Source organism: Anastrepha obliqua, chromosome 4 (genome assembly GCF_027943255.1).
Source record: "Anastrepha obliqua isolate idAnaObli1 chromosome 4, idAnaObli1_1.0, whole genome shotgun sequence".
Taxonomy (NCBI): Eukaryota; Metazoa; Arthropoda; class Insecta; order Diptera; family Tephritidae; genus Anastrepha; species Anastrepha obliqua.
In genome coordinates, this window is record NC_072895.1 from 53,846,560 (window position 1) to 53,865,921 (window position 19,362).

Genomic DNA, 19,362 nt, shown 5'->3' on the forward strand with positions numbered 1-19,362 from the left:
GTCTGGTTCAATTAGATACAGCGCCCGGTTGTACTTAGCAATTTCAGGAAGAGTTTGTGACATCTAATAGATTTCAAATTTTAGTTTTCAGATTATCCTGGCCATTATGTCTGAATTTAAAACATTGGCATCTGGCAACCACTCAAATTTCGAAACGTAAGTGAATTTAGCCAGACAACCAAGCAACTTTATGTGCACTGCAATCTCACATAATAACATCTAACCTCGTTGAGGAATGCTTCTCTGTTCTCAATGCCTTGGCTGCAAGGAACATCGTCTTCCTGGGCTGAGCACCACGACATAAATTTCATGGCGGCAATTCAGGCGGACTGTCTATCAAAATTTGGCGCTATATTGAAAAACCAAGAACCCGATCCTTTTGCGGACTAACGAAAGTGCAGATAAGGAAGTTTTCAACGACTGAAAAACACGGAAGTTTTACTACGCTGAAGGGAAAGCTAAGGATAGCGACAGGCAAAACTATTTATCTTTTCTTCTCGAAGAGCATCCAGTAGGCCTTAAATCTGGATAGGGAGCACTTATAAAAACTCTCACTGATTACATTCCATGAAATTAGAAATAGTAGAAACAAGCGTTTGTCATTTTGTGAGCTGGACGATGAAACGGTAGATCACATAATCTGCGAATATGTAGCTCTTTCAAGACGAAAACTCACACATAAGTAAGTGACTCACACATACGAGGGCCATTTGTATTCGCTGCAAGTCGCATTCGATTGAGCTAAGTCTCGCAAAGTGAATACACACTTCTCTTCAACGGTTATTCATCTGTGGTTCTCAGTCGGTTAGTTGATATTGGGAGCTTGGTGGAGATCGTAATAAATACTATTATTTTATTGAGCCATAGTATTTGCGGTGGTATCTAATGTGGTATGTTGTGCTCTACCGTGAGCATTAGTTAAATACTTCTAATAAATTTAACTTTTTTTCAGCCTTTTATTCCATTTTCCTAATGAATTCAGAGTCATATTCGCACTAATCCTAGCTTCCTTAAATGAAAACTCATACGTAAATTTGTTGTGAATATTGGGTGTTTTAAAAATGTTTTATCAAAAAGTACCGGGAAGGTGATGTTGACTGATGTTCGATTGCCAAGGCGTAGTGCACCATGAGTACCTTCCATCGGGCCAGACAGTCAACAAAGAATATTACTTATCCGTTTTGATGCATTTGAGAGATGCTGTACGTCTCAAACGGCCACAATTCTGGATTTGCATGAGGATAACGCGCCATCGCACCGAGCTCAAATTGTGCTGGATTATTTGACCAAACACCTAATAAATACCATCGTCCAAACACCGTATTCACGACTTCTTTTTGTTTCCCAAGTTGAAGTTACTACTTCGTGGAAAGAGATTTCAGTCAGAGTGTTGCTTAAAACGGGTCATATTTTGAAGGAGATAAAATAAATTTGCCTGAAATTTAACTCTGTTTTGTTTTATTTAAACATTCCCGGTACTTTTTCATATGTAAGTTACTTATGCAAAGCTTTGGTGAACCTTTTATGATGCGTGAAAGAGTAAGAGTCACTCTTTCCTAAACACAACTTGGAGAGGTCGTTTTATTTTCTGATTATGATATGGAGCAGACATGTTTTCCTCTACGTCTGTTCTTCTTTTTCTAGTTAGCGTGAATCCCGATTTAAGCATTAGACCTAGTCTAGCATGATTGCTCTTGGCAATACCTTAGCCGCTATTCACACACCCCAATTATGGCGCCTAGAAAAAGTCTCCCCCTTTCTTTACATAATCTTAAACTCTCCTGATCTTTTGGCGGTTAGTCCTTTCAGCCAGACTACCCGGGTGGTGCCCGAAAATCAGAAGCGCAGGAATGTTACTCAAAGAAAGTGCGATGCTTTGCGTGTGTCCAGATTGGTTCACTTGCTAAGCTCTGGCCTTCAAACTTCAAAGATTGAGTCAGTTAAGCAAGCGGTTCTATAACTGAAAACTAGCTATTCTGGCGCACTTATATTAAGGTATGTGTTGACAGGATGTAAATTTCCAAAGTGAATAGGAATCTGCGTAGTTAGTAACCAAAAATTTCCAACTCCCATTTGTACCTTCCCATTTGTACCTTTGAGTACTCTGCTTATACTTGTACAAGGTAGAGAACGACATATCAATATTATGTTCAATATTTATAGAGGCCCAGCTTGCAGCAATTCCCACCTAGCTTGATATTATCGAAATCATTTGGTTCAAATATGGCGATGTTCTGGTGCTAGCTACTTTGAACTACCCTCTATAAGTAAACATTCGTGAGTAGTCAAGTAAAAAAATCGCATGTAAAATACATATAAACGATTCCAAAGGCAGATACTGTTACAACAGAGCAGCAGCTAGCCATTCACAAAGAAGTTATGAACAGTTCTCGAGAGGGCAAAAACTGCGTTGCCTGTACCAGCTGCTTTGCTTGGTTGCTTATTTGCATTCAGAGCTGTAGCAAGAGGATTCAAAGGCCTTTATACAATTGCAGATAGTATCTATTGCTCGATGTTCGCATGTGATTGCGGACTTACGTGCCATTTATCCATTACATTTCCTCATATGCAAGCAGAGCGCACGTTGTTTACAACAGATTTGCATGTGGCTGTTGGTACATACTCATGTGGTATGTGCAACAAGCCTTGAAGGACGCTGTGCATGTAGAAGATTTTATGAAAAAAGAAAAATTCTTAAAATTACGAGCTCCTGGCGCACTTATATGTATGTGTGTGAGTAGTGAATAGAAAATAAATAACAACAACAGCAAAGCAACATCAACACCAACACGTCCGCGCTCATATCAGTAAGTAGTGAAGCATCTAAACGTTCTCAAATGTATGAATGAATGAACGAACGAAATAATAAGTGAATGCAAGTTGATGTGCGCAGTCAAATGTAGCACAAGCGCCTGCGCCACGAAATATGCAACATGCGAAGGAAGTAATCGCATATGCAACATCTCTGCATATGTATAAGTGTGCATACATATGATATGATTTTTTTAGGTATGAAAAGCGAACATCACATGTATAGCCTTTTTCGCCGGCCTCCTACGCTCCTTTTCTGTATTTGTTAAGTGTCGTGCGTGCAAAGAAAAGCACTGCAGTACAACTGCAGGGATTGCAACGTTATCACGTGGCACGGAAAAAGTGAAAATGCATGCCACTGCGGCGTGCAAAATGCACATGTCTTAACATACGTATTTACATAAACACTGACGACTGTAAATGTGCATTAGGGATAATAAACCTGGAATTTCGGGATTTCGAGATTTCCCGAAAATATCGGAATTATAGACAAATAATTTCATGCGAAGCAATTAAAATTGACACAGAAAATTCCTTTCAACAAAAGTAATAATGATTTTAACTTATTAGCAAATAGTAATACGTTTGAACACTTTTGTTTTTGTTTTCTTTTTAATATATATGTATTAGGCCGGGTCGATTTGTGGGGAGGCAAAAAAATCGCCCATTGCTCTGTGAAAATCATATTCTAGAGATCAAAATAAGAAACTTTGCCGAAGGAACCATACCCCTAAAACGAATTCTGATGTCCTCCAATTTGGGTCGAACTTTTAGTGTCTTTTGTGGGGAGGCAAAAAAATCGCCCATTGCTCTGTGAAAATTATATTCTAGGGATCAAAATAAGAAGCTTTGCCGATGGAACCGTACCTCTAAAACGAATTCTGATGTCCCCCAATTTGGGTCGAACTTTTTAGTATCTTTTCTATAACTCACTTAAATTAATTTTTTCATTTACATATGTTCTGACTAAATAAATTTCTTAAGAGAAAAAATAGATATTATTATAAATAAATAATAAATATTATTATAAATAACTAAAAATAAAGAAAAAACGTAGCCATTTAGCTGATTTTTTCATGTAAAGGCCAAAAATGGTGATGTTTTGAAATTGGGGGGAATTCGTTTTAGAGGTATGGTTCCTTCGGCAAAGTTTCTTATTTTGATCCCTAGAATACGATTTTAACAGAGCAATGAGCGATTTTCAAATCGATCCGCCCTAATATGTATATATGTACAAGTGCATGTATATATGAGTGCCTCTCTTATAAATCATCACACCGACTTACACTGCTTCCAACCACAAAATAAATTTGTTAACACTTTAAGTTTGCTTGCACCGATCTCTTTTCGACCCACCTTAAGTTACTTTTTCAGATATGAACCCGCCAAAGTCTTACTAAATGCGTAAAAAGTTAATACTTATCTTTCGTTTCGTCTCTAGGGAAATAATTTTCTCTGTAAATAAAAATTTTATTTAAATCCATTTATTTATTTTTTTTCTTATTTATGGTAAGACATTTTCTCAAGCAATATTGATGCCATTTTTCGAGTTAAGTTGTTGCAAATTAATGTTTATCTAAACTAGTCCCGAACTCCCGAAAAGCCCGGGTTCATAAAAATCGTAAAAATTTGCATTTCTAATGCACATACTTTTGTCTATAAAGACGCTTATATGCCTCAAAAGCGGATACCATTTCTACAAACGTCATTGAAACGCATTCACTGCTCCGCTCTGCTTCGCTACGCCTGCACTTGCAACCGAAAGCAGCACTTCCGCCTCATTTCCGCCACTAACGCTACCCGAACTTTTGTTGGCTTTCCTGCACCGCAACACCTACGTGTACATACTCGCACACCCATACATATGCATATGCTCGCACCATCTCCGCTTTCTTTGTTTGCATTTTTATGTTGTTTGCCACATGCATACATATTTTATTTGAAGCGTGTTGCAGCTGTGCACACTGCCGTTTGGCTTTCATTTTTTATTCGAGACGTCCTGGCGCAGTGAATTATGAAAATACGTCAGTGTAAAGCAAAGACTAAACTGTATACATTGCATACGGCCTTTTGACAACACCCCGCTCCCGGCGCAAGTAAGTATTCGTACACACATACATATAAGTAATCGCTTTGTTTACTTTGTTTAACTTCTTTGTGTGCCAGTAAAAGTAGATCTGTGTATTTTTCTTCCTCTATTTTACGCTCGACCCCCGCTTGCAACCTCGCGCTTTCTCACATACGCACTCCTCATTCTCAGGGCACCCCTCCCACGGCTGATACGGTTGGTTTATAAAATTTCCGCTTTAGCGGTTTTTAGTGTAATAAAACTAAAAGTAATTTAATTTTTTTAATAATTTTATTTTTCTTCAGTTTGTCTCTCATTGCTGCACACCCTTACATACGAGGGCTGCATCATACATTGTGTTGCTAGCTACAATCTGGTGTCTGTAATACAAAATTTGTGCTTTTTCAGTGTATACCTATGTACACAAAACCTTGCTTGAAGCGAGTTGAAAAATTCTTCTCGGCCAAAAATTGAAATTAGCTTACGAAAATATTTGTATGATGCCTTATTATGAACTTCGCTCGACTTTCTACAATGAAACCCCACATTTTCCAAATATAAAACACGTTAAGCTACATATAAGTAAATCGATCATGACTAGTGCTGAGTAAAATCACAAAAGCCGTCCAAAATCGGCTGCTCTGTGCGTAACTCAACTGCCCCACGTTTTATGCTAAAAATTACAAGGACCTTTCCGATTTTAATAAAACTTCGGACTCAATAATATAACGTCATACACAATCCGAGTATGTCATGAAATTTCAAAGTAAATTTCTCTAAAATTGAGAAAATATTTTTGAAAATGCCACTAATTCGGATTCAGAATTTACGAATGTAAATAACTAAATTACTTCTTATTGTTAGACGCAAAATATTATTGGGAGCATCCCTCGTACGTCTCCTTCTTGTTGCATAGTCTCATATTCGCTTTTATGTTTGCGCATTTGTGTGTGTAGGCGTGTTAGCTCCTTGTGCTTTTTCGGTTGGTCGCCTAGCGGCATTGAGGTTGCAGAATGTTTTTTAGATAAATTTTCGGTTTGCTTTATGCATTTTGCTCGCTAGCTGGCTGGTTGGCTGCCTGCTGCATTTGTTGGCCGCAGGTGTTGCCAGCAATCCACAGCTTTTTTCTATTCATACGAAAACGCTGCGCTTTCTTTAATGGTTTATAACCTTAACCTGTCTGGCGGCTTTATTCGGCTTTTGCTTCTTTGCTAACGTTTTTTTTTTCGTAATAAATTGCGAGTTCTTTTCAGTATGTTTGCTCCTATCCCTGGCTTTTGGGTATTATAAAGTTGAATCTAAATTAAATTTCGGAGTTTCTCGGTTAACTGCAATTGGTCATAAATGCTTTTAAGCTCGAATAGTGTAATAAATTCTTATGAGTAGATTACTATTTTTCCATTTAAAGAGGTAGTGAATTTTGTGACATAATCAGTATTGCCACTTGTAGAGTTTCGCTACTAAAATTAGTCGAATTTCTTACTCCTGGTAGGTTGCCTTGTTGGAGCGGATTTTTGAAGGTTTTTCTGGTTATTCCTCTATAAATAGTACAAACTCAGTCCGCGAAAGTTTATTGCATTTTTATTGAAGAGAAATTTAATATAATTTATAATCGAATACGCACATGTTCGGACTCAGGAAGATATAACAATATTGAAAAAAATTTTATCAAGAGTTAAGTTTTAGCACAGACATACTTTTGAATGGGGTAGCCATACATACATACATACATAAATGGCGCCTACACCCTTTCTGGGTGTTTGGCCGAGCTCCTCCTCCTATTTGTGGTGTACGTCTTCATGCTTTTTCACAAATAGAGGAACGTGCAGCTTTAAGCCGACTCCGGGCGGCAGATATTTATATGAGGAGTTTCTTTATGACAGAAATAAACTCAGTGATTTACCATTGCCTGCCGAGGGGCGACCGAAATTAGAAAAAACTTTTTTTTAATTTTGGTGACTCTCCGAGATTCGAACCTACGTTCTCTCTGAATTCCGAATAGTAGTCACGCGCCATGTAAGCTGTTTAAAATAGTGAAATACGGGCATCAAACGAAAGATATTTACAAAGTCTGCGATATTTTTTTTCTAGTAGGGTTACCATTTATCTAAGAACCAAAGCTAATTTCGACAAATATAATAATAATATTGTTATCAAATAGAAGGGATCTGAGCAAGTTTTAAGTTTTAACACAGATATACTTTTAATGGGGTTGCCACAAAAAAGTAAAATGAATTATATACGTAACTTGATTAAAATAGTACAAATGGCTATCAAGCGGAAGGTTTGAAAAAGCCCTCAATCATTAAATATTTTCTACATAGGGTTGCCATACATCTAAGAACTTAACCAAATTTCGACAGAGAAAAATATAACAATATTGATATTAAGGGAGGAAATTTAGGCTCCATTCTGTACACAACTTTTCCAAAAATTCAAATTTTATTTTTCTAGACCCCTCTCAATTCAAGTACACCCACATAGACATGTATATATTATATATATGCTAACAGTTATAGTTTGATTCTTCATGTTCAGGTGAATCTATTATCAGTTATTCTGACAACGCCTGGGGAACTTTATATTGAACAGTTACAGGAAATGAGGTATCAGTGGCTAAATTTAAAAAGTTTTAAAAGAAAAATTCCAAATATATTTTTCAAATTGTTTGCATAGAGCATTTTATTATTCACGGTCAAATATATCAGTTTTTGTGCCGGAATCTCATCTTTTGCGTTGTTTAGAGAATTTGCGTTTTGTTTAGATGATTAAATAAAACTATCTTCATTAAAAAAAGTAATACAATTTCATAGCTATAACGGTCTTAACTTGTAACGGAACTTATGGCAGGACTAAGTACACTCTCTTTTGAAACATACACAACAGCCATAGAAAAGATACGGTTTGGTAGCAATTGAAGTTGGAAGATGTTTGAAGGCAATTCCTAGCTTGCTTCGTAAAAAATCTTGGGGTAAAATAGGATATGCTCTATCACGTCGACGACCAAATTGAATGTCCATGTCGCCAATGTTATGCACTACTTGCATACTTGATGAGACCATCTTGGTATGATATACTTTGAACTATTCAAACCTAGCGTAACCATCACAGAAGACTAGAGAACTACACAAAAATGGTTACAGTGTCAATAGAGACATAACAAAGTTATCCTCCAGCATCCTCCCATGTCTCATAGAATTGCCCCCATATGAACTCATAAAACAGATGGCATCGAGACTTAATGCGTTTTTCTGGTGCGGAATTCGTGTGCTACACGAAATACGGCAAAAGTGCGAGCAATTCGAAATCTAAATATGTAAACATCTTTTTAATACAAATGCCTTAAATTAAAAAAAAAAGCAATCGAAATATGTTGCAAACCAATATTAGAAAAAGCTAGGAGCAAATATAAATTTTTACAGCGTTCAAAGCTCACCTAATCCCTTAAAATGGGACGCTGGTAGTCCATATTTTATAATAAATACAAGTTAATAAAATATGCTGTATATAATATTGCTCCAGTTACCGGTCGCCTTTATTTCAACTATCAAAGGGCTAAGTAAGTGATATCACTAAAAAGTACTGGGCATATATTACTGGGTGGAAGTCCTATGCAAATGCCCGATGTACTCAGACATTAGGTGTGGGAATTAGGGTGTGGGGATTAGGAGGACTGATGGACGATATGATTTGAATTTTTGGCGTTCAGCTGTAGCTTGTGCGAGCTGTTGTGGAATTTGGGGTATGGTCACCAGTCCAGAGCTGTATGGAAGCTCAACTGATAGTAGTCTTAGCAACGAAGTCTCAACAGAAGTCTTTGCAGTGAGAGGACGGCCCTCTGGGAGTATCGTGGTGGTTGTCGTGCAACACCCAAATGCGGGCACAGCATTTTTAGCTCGATGTGTAATAGCATTGCATTAGATAGGCCTCGAACTCCACCAAGGTGGTTAGTGTGTCCATTCTACACCGCCAATTAGTACCGTAAATGCTTTTAGCGTTTTTCGAGGTCTGATTAACGCATTGATTTGATCCGTTGCGCTTTTGATCACCGTGGTGTCAGACCGTCACCGGGAGGTAGTCAAGTTAAAAACACCGAACGCTGGCCACATATTACACCAAAAATTGTATTAATCAGGATCAACTTACTAACTATCGAGTAATTATATTATGTAAAAATAAATGTTCTATCGAATTTGTTCCGGTACTGTACAAAAGTAATAAAAAAGGTTACCTCAAGAAGGTTGATAATAAATATCATAAATTTAATGAAATCATAGGAATTAATTATTCTTTAGGTGCTATAAAATTCTTATCAATTAATTGCCAGTGACTAGCAACTTGAAAAGATAATTTCTACTAATCAATATAAATTTCCTAGAAATAATTCGTCTGATAAAAATAATTAGAACTTTCTTTTAGTATAAAAGCCAGGACGGTCTGATCAAAATCAAACAGTATCCACTTGAGTTCGACGATTTGCGAATATTTTATTTATTTATTTGTCTGAAAATAACTAAAATTTAACAGAAACAAAATGAAAATTATTGCGTTGGTTTGTGTGCTCTTTGCCTTCATCGCTATGGCCTATTCGGCGAGCACAACCTGGGGCGTACAAAACACCACTGACACTATTGTCCTGAACCAAAATATACAATACCCAGCTGTTCGCAATGCTGCGCAGACGCTGTACTTCAATGTTCCAGCATCGGTAAGTGTGAGACATTTTTTTCTTTAATCAAAAATATTCAGTAAATGTTTCCTTGCCTTTTTGTTTGATTTGAATGATATTCCTTTTGATTTCAGTATCAAAGTAATAGCAAAGTAATCAGCGCTATTTACCTGCAAGATCAATTTAAAAATAGCTCTGGCCCAACAAACACTTTGGTTTGGGGTGGCCCCGGCTGGACTTTCGCTACTATTCAAATGAGAACTCAATCTAGCTATGGTCTCAATGTAACTTTTCTTGTTTATGGCAGATAAACAAATAATAAAATGAACGAGAGTGATGAAAAAAGTATATGTATGTTTTATACCTATAGCGTTGGGAAAGAACTTATTTGCAAGTTTTGACAATTTATTTGTTTACTTTTAGTAATTTTTTGTGGAAACATAGTACATTCTAAATTCTTTTTATAAATATATATATAAAAAATATCGATCGTTCGGCACCATTCACTTCATAAAAGGTCCAAATAAGTCAGTGTATGTGAGTATATGAATACTGGCTTTGAAAAACAAGATACACGTTATAAAACCGCAAGTCTTATACTCTTTAAAACAGCCCTGGAGATCTATTTCCGTCAGGTCTTCCAAGACGCGTGCTGCTTTCACAGCTCTAATAGATTCAAATCTTTTGTTGCTTTTAATGCAAATTACTTCTTGAGAAACTTATAAAAGTCGCACGATGGGAAAGCCATCTGATGACACTGAGTGTGGAACCCTCTTGACAGACAATACGAAATTATCCGGCGCATTATCTTGATGTAGAACCTTCATGATAATGGATAATCTCTCCTGCCAACAAGCGCTACTTTGGACTAAGTAGGCAATTACCTAGTAAAGTCCACTCCCGACAAACAAAAATCACACTTCTTATATACACATTTGTAAGTCTCTAATCATGCCTATCCTATAATGTGGCGCAGAAGGTTGGCCGATGACATCCGATGAGACGGCCCTTGTAGTGTACGGGGAAAGGTTTTGCGGAAGATTTACGGATCTTTGCACAATGACGACGACGAATATAACAGACGATGCAACAACGAGCAGCTGATGGTAGTAGATGAAAAGGAAGGCTTTCTTTGCCTTGAAAAGATCTGATGGAGAAGGTGGTGTGTCTTCCGGTTTTGTGCCCAACTGGCGCCGGTTGGTACGAGAAAGAAACAACTTCAGCGCTTTGTTAAATTCCGTCAATCAAGTAGAAAAGGAAGAACCTATTTATATAACTTGTCTTTCCACAGTTAAGATCGTTTATTTTTTAATCTTTCACAGTGCTCAGAGCAAGTTATAGCTTGGCATTCACGAAACGAATAAAGGTGGCAGTTTTTAGACCGGGAAACTTTTAGGAAATTCGACGCTCTATTAATACATTAACATTTTACCGTTGCCAAAAAACACAACTCTAATAGTTATTGAGGTTTGCTTACAGAAGGGAGAGGTAGTGCATTCGAAAGAAAAGACTTCACGTTGAACAGCTGATACTCACAGGCATTTGGCGTATCCTTACGAGTACTTTTTCTATAGCAGCGCAAGTCTCGTTCGTTAGCAACCACACAACATAGGGTCACACAAGCGCCCAGTTATATAATTAAAGCTTGATGGTGGTTAGATATTAATTATTCTCAGGCATGGGCTCAGATTCGTGGCAGCCGCAATATTTGAAAGTTAGCCTATGGTATGGTTTTAATAAAGAATTAGAAGAAAATATACTGGATTTGCATAGAGAGATTAAGGAAGCGAGAGTCCAATGTAGACGCAACTAAATTAGCGGTAATTATTGAGTTCTTGACGGTACTGATTTATCTGAATCCCTTCCACTCACCTGTATAGCCGCTCTCGCTCCACGACTTATTGCCGGCATAACACTCGTATGCAAGACGCACTGTTTCTTCTGTCCATACGTCATGCCATCCACGTGATAACAGTTATCTGGATTTAAATCAATTGGCTCTGAATACGCCGGCACCGTCGGACTGGTTGTGTTACTGTTCGCCGACGACATGCCGCCATATTGGTCTGAATTCGAGACGACAAAATCGCGCCCACCGGTTATAATCGCATCGCGTTCAAAATAACTCGGTCCATATTTGGCGGCAAACTTATCATTATTTCCTGCGCGACGTCCTTGTAGACCGCCCCCAATGTTACGACGCTTATGATGCGAGCGTTTAGAACGTGAAAGCACCTGGAGCTCACCTTCGTCAGCTCGTATTGATATTGTCGTAGTGGCGTCTGTACTCTCGTTGTGCGGTATCTTGAAAGAATCAGGTATTTCGATCGAAACCGCGAAACGTTTTGTGTTATTCAATGTCTGCACGTAGGGTTCATAGTGTGGCCGCATATATTCACGTTGCTCGCGCAACAACTGTTCGCGGTGACGTTGACGTTGTTGTTCCTCACGCTTGCGTTGGCGTATGCATTTCAATGAATCGGGATTGCGTATGCACAGTGGTTTCTTGGTTGGGCGTCTGGGTGTAGTGCTGGTCATGGGTGTAGTGGTCTCTGGCGGTGTGGTCGGTGTAGTAACGGCAACTGTCTGTGGCATGCCAGCAGGTGATTTATCGAAATTGCGTTGTCTCACCTCACCACCGTTCGTATCGTTTTTGATGGTTTGATCGTTGAGCAGCAACACTTGTGGCACAATGGTAATCTTATCGCGCGCATTTATGCCAGCTTGAGACAGAAACACAGACATTCCACCATCGTCTTCATCATCATTACGATAGTAGCCGCCAAAAGGTTGACCACCTGGCAATTTCACGCCGCTTGGGAAAGCCGATTTGCGTGTAGGCGGTGTGGCAGGTGCCGAATATTGGAAAATTGATCGGAAGGGACGCGCAGTAGTTGTTGTTGTTACTGTTGTTGGGCCCTGCTTTTGTCGTTCCTTCTGCAGACTCGGAAACACTACAAATTTGGATTGAAAATTACTATCGTGCTTGGTGCGATTTTGCAAATACAAAATATGCTTCTTGAGGTCATTAATATTCGATGCGAACTCCGGAGTGGCCGGAGTAGTGGGCCGCTTCGTTGTAGTCGACGTCGTTGTTGTGGCGCGCGTTGTCGCTATGAGTCGTTGCGTGGCCATAAGGGTGCGTGGATCCGGTGATGCATTCTTTAATGCCATGGGTACAATAAATTTCCGATCTTCATCTGTTAGACTTGTGGGCAGACCATTTTCATCGGTGTCCTCATCAAGTAAAATAATTTGCTTTTGATCCATCTCCTCTTGTATGGGATGGCGACGACGCTGTGCCATGATAATACCACCACCGGGATTACCACTGCCACCACCACCTCCACCACCATAATGTACCTTACTGCTAGTACTAGCAGCTGCATTGGGAATCTTCTTGGTTAAATCGGCTTTCACGAAGCCTGTCGTAGAGTCACGCAAGTCAACGGGTTTAATGAACGTGCCCAGTTTGCGTAGACCTTCTTGATGCATGAGCGCCTGCTCATCTTTGGTTATATTGAGGGGCACACTGTTGTTGGCCAGTACCTCTATTTCATTGCTGAATTCGATGAAGGGCGATTTGATACCGAGACAGCTGAAAGTGGATGCAGAAAGAAGTATTTGAATTAGTTATTCAGTGATTATCGAAAATTGTGTAAAATATGTATAATATAATTCATATAATTTAATTATGATATTTTGATACTTTCCCGACTAGTTTGCCAAAAAAGTTCGCAACACATACTCAACGTTATTACGAGTTTTTTGATTGGCTATAGCAACGGAAGGGTCAGTCGAAGGAGACAATTTTTCGCCACGAATCGGATATTCCAATCGAAAAAAATAAAATAAAAGAATCACTGGTTTCTAGGAGTCTAAATATCAATTGATCGAATACTGGCAACCAAACAGCCAGCCAGTCTCTTGTGTATACAATACCTTTCTTACCATCTTCAGAAATTAGGGATGCCCATACCGGGATCCGGTGAAATCGATTAAAAATCAAAGTCATTATTTTAGCGTTAACCCGACCGTCGTGCGAAAATGCTTTAGTACCTGTGTTTCAGTGATACACTAACGTCGCTTTCATGAGTTTTCTGAGTAAATCAAATATATAGAAATTTTTTAAAACAGCTCATAATTGTGAAAAAATCTTAGCCATTACAAATATTTGGTGAATCAAGTCGAACAACATTGAATTGATAGAGGACAGAACTGGTCCCTTGACAAGAGATTATATGGAGGACTGAGCAGTAGACCCTACCGCAGGTTTTCTAAACTGCGCAATACGTCTCCATATGCGGACTAAAAAGAGTACACGAGTGTGAGGCGAGCCGTACTATAGTTGAGAACTTCTCTCTCTAAAGTTGTAGGTTCCATGAAGTTAGTTTCGCTGAATGGCATTATCAGCCATTTCAGCAATTTGACTTTTTCTGCGACTATGGAAATATAGTAACAAGGTTGGAAAGTATAATTGATTTCTTTTCAATTGTCTCCAATTCAAATTAAAGTAAATTTTATGAAATAATACGAAGAAAATATGAAAAAGTTATTAAACTAAAAAAATCCCTGTATCCGAAAAAATAGTAAGTGAAACTACCTTCTTTCTTTGTGTCATCGGACATTCTACTTTGTGAAAAGAAGAAAAGAAAAAGTGGTACCGCAGAGTCCGTCTCCACCTAATATGGCGTCGTGTGACTTTTTCTTCTTACCACGACACACGTCACCACTAAGCGGACGGCATTTTAAGATGATTGAGGAGTTAAAGTATTATGATTCTAAAAGTATTTGGACAAAGGATTCCAAAATCGGTCTATGGAAAAAAGAAAAGTTTTTATTGAGTGATTTAATTGTTTTTTTGTTTTTGTTTTACATTTTATTGTTCTAATATAAATAATTTTTAAACGGGAGTTCAATGATAACTTCCTATGAGCCAAATATATCATTTTTATGTTCCCCAAATTTTTGCAGCCTTCCACACAAGCTGCCCCATGCATCAGCAGACATGAAATGCAATGAAAAATTGGCATCTAAAACACACTGTCAGGTCTACTAGTCAAACAAATGCACAACAGGCAACACAGGCACATCAATGCATTCTCATACATGCATACCATATGTAGGTAAGCGCCTAAGTACGTACATGCATGTATGTATGTATATTCACTCGTTATGAACATGCCAGTCAACTGGTAAGCAGACAACCAGAAAAAAGTATGCAGTCCAAATGGCAGACAAACAAAAAAGAAACACAAAAGTCATGCCAGACTCTCATGTAGACAAATGTTTTCAAATGTGTAAATGTCACTTGGAAATGTCAAGTGAAACAAATTGTATCGAAATATTAAAAAATCGAATCTAAAGAACAAAAGAACATGTACAAAAGAACAAAAGAACACGTACATACATACAAGTACATATTCAACAACTTAACCAAGTGGAAAGCTCAAACAATTGTTGTAACTGCTTCATTTTTGGAGAGCCACATTCGTATCAGAAACCAATCGAAGTGAAGAAACCGTTGTAAGGGGAATCGAACAAGCAGACGTTGACGTTGATTTGTCGCAGATGAAGAGTAACAAACCAATAACAATAACAAACTGCTGCTTATCATTTGTAAGTGGTGAGTAAATTGCACACTTATAGGGAGACTTCCAAAAGAACTGATACGAATAATAAAATGAGTGACTGTTTCCGCTGTTGTAACTGGCAACAAAATAAATATAGGAAATGATAGCCAGTTAACAAAAATTGACGAAATCGAAAATATACGAAATTGTATGTAAAAGTTCGGATTTCGAAATTCGAACTTGATAATGAATTCAGATTTTATAAAGAATTTTATGAAAAAAAAATCCCGAAATCGAAAAAAGTATAAATTATTTTTAAGAGCTCGAAATCCGAAATTCGAACTTCATAATGAATTTTCATTTTATAGAGAAATTTTATAGCCAAAAATGGCCGAAATCGAAAATATACGAAATTGTCTTTGAAAGTTCGGATTCCGAAATTCGAACTTGATATGAATTCTGCTTTATAAAAAAATTGTATAAGCAAAGACTGGCAAAAAGGAAAATACTTCAAAATTATTCATAGATTAAAAATTATTTTGAGCGCTCGAAATACGAAATTCGAACTTCATTAGAAAATTGGCAAATGCAAATTGCCGAAATTAAAATTAGCTCGAGACTATTTTGGAGAGCCCGAATCGAGGAAAAAAAACTGTTTAAGGGTGCTCACAGAGCGATATCAGTAATATGAGAATAAATCTAAACTCTTGAAATTGTAAATTATTCGTATATGAGTATACTACTTATACATTATGGAGAAGTAATTTTTTCTCATGAGTTTCTGTTACTGATAAACATGATGATAAATAAAAAATTGTATCAATATTTATATTCAGTACTCCATTGTAGAAAAATGCACTGTCAAGTCAAAACAGAGAATGAATGGACAGATCGAAAAAAAAATATTTTGTGTGTTCAAATGAAATTGAGTATAAATTTGTATTCCTCAACTGGTTAATAGCAGTCGTTTTCAATACTTTTCAACCAACCTGTAATATATCAATAAACACAAAATGTTTGCTCACTGGGTGTAAAAATACATATGATTTAATATTAAAAAATAAAATTATCAAAGTATCATTTACTTCTGCCAAATTAATTTAAGGCAATCTAAATGAAATGCACTCTATGATTTTGCCTATACTTGAGTACAGAAGTATTCATATTTGTGTGTAGGGCTGTCTTAGCTGATTGTATGATTAATTCGTTCACAGTCTTTTTTTTTCAATTTCCTATCGCAGCGGTATCAGCATGAATTCGCTTTGAGTTAATGAATTTTATAAATTTCTTTTAGACAGTTTTGGAGATACCAAGTATTTTAGCTATTTATTTAATCTCTGTTTTTTTTCATTTATGTAATGTATGTATGTATGTGGTGGTGGTGTTGTAGGAAAAGAAATGTCAGTGGAGTAAAAAAATGAATTAATACTCCACTATTTGGGTTTCAATTGATGGGCGAGACGCCAGTAAATACGATTTTATTATTTTTTTTTTTTTCTTCTTTAAATTGTATTTTGATAACATGGCGCTATGTTTGAGGTGAACAAATTTATCAACGTAAGACTTGAATTTATGACCTCTCCAAAGAGTATTATGTAAGTGGCACTGCAGTGCTGGAGGATGCATAGTTGGAATGTGTTATAGAATTTTAGTCGAGTAAAATGATAAATGAAATGTCAGCGGAATGCTAAGAAATGCATCAATTAACTTTGGATTTGAAAAATAAAAAATTATCTGCAACTAATTTGTATTGTTTACCTCTAAAATTCATGGTACTTCGAGTTATCGAAATATTTATTTTATTTTTATTTATTATAATTTTTCTGTTTCTCATTTAATTAAAATAATTTTTTTATGAAAATACAATTCACTCTACTACAGAACCCATATAAATTCAAGAAACAAAAAATACGCTAAAAAAAAAAAACAACTACAAAAAAAACCACATGGGGCACCCCGGAGGACGCAATGAAGGGCTGGAAAAACATGTTGTCAACTGCCACTGTACAATGACGTGTAGCCAGGAACTATTTTATCTTAGTTAAAAAATGGAATGAAATCCTACATTGCTTAATTTGTAAACTAAGAGTGAATTGAATGACTAGCCTCATCTAACACGTTTGAAAAACGGTGTACACAATATCAACATGAGCTCAAAAATACTGCGGGAACGAGCCGTGAGCCTATGCTGGTTAACATTCATTAAACGATTAACTGCAAAATATATTTTCTGTTTAACAACACATTTAAATAGTTCAAATAGTTTGGATAAATTCTAATTTTAAAGTAGGCCTATTCTTGGCAACATTACTCTTATCAACATTTAGAAATAGGAGTTAGGTTACTAAACTCTTTCTAAACGCAGCCTGGTCTTAAGTATTTAAATATGAGAAAGTAATAAATAACTGATTGATTCTGATTCCTTGCAGTTATATTCTTTAGAATTGTACACTGAAAAAAAAAAATAAATAAAAAAAAAACAAATAACTTAAAGAGTATACTAATTTTGGCATACTAAATTTAGCACCTCCGACTGAAACTCTAGTGGTCTTAAAAATTCATGCAAGGCCATACATATATGTGCTTATCTCTACATTCCATAAAATAAAAGTTTAAAAATACCGATTTGAGCATCTTTTTTTATATCGAAGCTAGTTTCTCTTTCAAAGAGATGTGTCTGCAAACGAAAATGTGTGCAAAAATCATAGAATTAGTTTTCAAGCAGCAATAAACAAAAACCGATCAACCGATTACAGTACTGTTTTTTGTTACAAAACTTTCAAGCGTTTACTATCAATCTGCGTTTATCAAATTTATCAATTACTACCTATAAGTGAAAGGCAGAGGCAGACAGGCAGAGCAAAGATAAAAAATATATGCGCTCTGACTTCTATACATACTGATTGGTTATACGAGTATTGTTGCTCACAACTTTTTCTAATAGTTTATGTATAAGTATTATGAATTATTATATTATTCTGCCGTAACGTGGGCGTCTAAACTACATGGAAGTGAGACTCACTTGATCACATCACCGCATTACTATGGAATATAAACTAACAGAAAAAAGAGCTTCACTCACTGTGCATTTATTTATAAAATTCTTTACAATAGCACTATGTTTTATTTAATTTATTTTATTGTACTCTTTTTTTTCTTTTTTGCTAAATTTGTTTTGATAAGCTGCTCTGAATCGCACTTTAAGCGACTCAAAGTGAGCGCGCAAGTCAAGCTTAATTTAGTAGCGCTTGAAGTCTCGTCGAAGCAACTGCACATTTCTTTTTTTTTTGGTTTGTTTCTAATATTACAACTTACATTTTTGCACAGTAGTATACAAAAACCAAAACAAAATTTGAAATTATGTGCAAATTTTTATTGTTAATTTGCGTCTCTATTGGCCTAAGTGACACAGTGTTAGTCGAACCGGCTAAAATACCAGAAAGTCATAATGTAATTTGGGGTGCCCGTGGCTCACGTGACGTACTCGTGAAGCGTGAAATAGTCAAGGAGACATTCAAGCCTTTGCGCATTGTCTCAAGCGATTATGAGTTCACTCAGAAGGTGAGTGTAGTGCAAAATTAAGAAAAATATTTTTTTTTATTGTTATTGTTTTCGATATACTAAACAATTATATTTGCCATTGTCAATAAGTCCTATTTTCATTGCTTATTTATCGATCTCTTTTTTAGTCTGATCGCATACCCTATCCGCGCACCATCACCCAGATTGTTGTCACCGATCAGTATACCGATGGCGACGGCGGATATGCAACACTCAAAAGCGGCGGACCGGGCATGGATTTTGCTGTTGTACACTTAAAAAGTCAGCGTGGTCATGGTTATCATTTTACGATTGACATTTATGGGCAATGAAAATAAATTATGTCGATGTATTGGGAGAACTACTAAAATCTGTATTTAGTTTTGTAGGCTGGCAAAAATTTCGATGGAAACAAATTTAATACGACTTGTTCGTACAGTTTAAGTCCGCATGCTACACAATTTCTTAATGATTACTTAGATATTCATAAAGTTATAAAATTCGCAAAGGCTGACACTAATTTTAGTCGTTTCATAGCGAGAGGCTATAGATAGCGATAGCGTTCGCCATTTACTATTACATTGGCGGTAGCCTCGTCTTTGAAGAGATATGGGCCCATGTTTCCTCCAGCCCATAGGCCGTACCAAACGGTTATTTCAAATGAATATAATGGCTGTTCTTGAATGGCTTCGGGTTGATCT

At 36.8% G+C, this 19,362-nt stretch overlaps 3 protein-coding genes across 3 annotated transcripts in view; 2 read left to right on the forward strand and 1 right to left on the reverse strand.

Moving 5' to 3' along the window:
• Positions 1-14,176, reverse strand: part of LOC129244151 (protein Wnt-5) — a 160,549-nt gene extending 146,373 nt beyond the window's left edge. Inside the window, exons 1-3 of the mRNA XM_054881767.1 lie at positions 14,152-14,176; positions 13,870-13,990; positions 11,421-13,146 (exon numbers count right to left, since the gene is read on the reverse strand). Of these exons, the coding sequence (XP_054737742.1) occupies positions 11,421-13,146; positions 13,870-13,990; positions 14,152-14,176 (1,872 nt within the window). The remainder of the gene's footprint in view (positions 1-11,420; positions 13,147-13,869; positions 13,991-14,151) is intronic.
• Positions 9,347-9,934, forward strand: LOC129243686 (uncharacterized). The gene is made up of 2 exons (XM_054880891.1): positions 9,347-9,587; positions 9,683-9,934. Exons 1-2 carry the CDS (start codon positions 9,414-9,416, stop codon positions 9,857-9,859), a joined length of 351 nt encoding a protein of 116 aa, XP_054736866.1. The 5' UTR covers positions 9,347-9,413; the 3' UTR covers positions 9,860-9,934.
• Positions 14,177-18,375: 4,199 nt separating the features above from the next.
• Positions 18,376-19,193, forward strand: LOC129243688 (probable salivary secreted peptide). The gene is made up of 2 exons (XM_054880893.1): positions 18,376-18,682; positions 18,811-19,193. Exons 1-2 carry the CDS (start codon positions 18,482-18,484, stop codon positions 18,991-18,993), a joined length of 384 nt encoding a protein of 127 aa, XP_054736868.1. The 5' UTR covers positions 18,376-18,481; the 3' UTR covers positions 18,994-19,193.
• Positions 19,194-19,362: the final 169 nt, after the last annotated feature.

What these genes read in the sequence shown, in the direction of transcription:
- LOC129243686 (XM_054880891.1), top strand. Translation starts at nt 9,414, where the DNA reads ATGAAAATTATTGCGTTGGTTTGTGTGCTCTTTGCCTTCATCGCTATG. An exon ending in ACTTCAATGTTCCAGCATCG is followed by an intron (nt 9,588 to 9,682) that starts GTAAGTGTGAGA and finishes TTTTGATTTCAG; the next exon opens with TATCAAAGTAATAGCAAAGT.
- LOC129243688 (XM_054880893.1), top strand. Translation starts at nt 18,482, where the DNA reads ATGTGCAAATTTTTATTGTTAATTTGCGTCTCTATTGGCCTAAGTGAC. An exon ending in ATTATGAGTTCACTCAGAAG is followed by an intron (nt 18,683 to 18,810) that starts GTGAGTGTAGTG and finishes TCTCTTTTTTAG; the next exon opens with TCTGATCGCATACCCTATCC.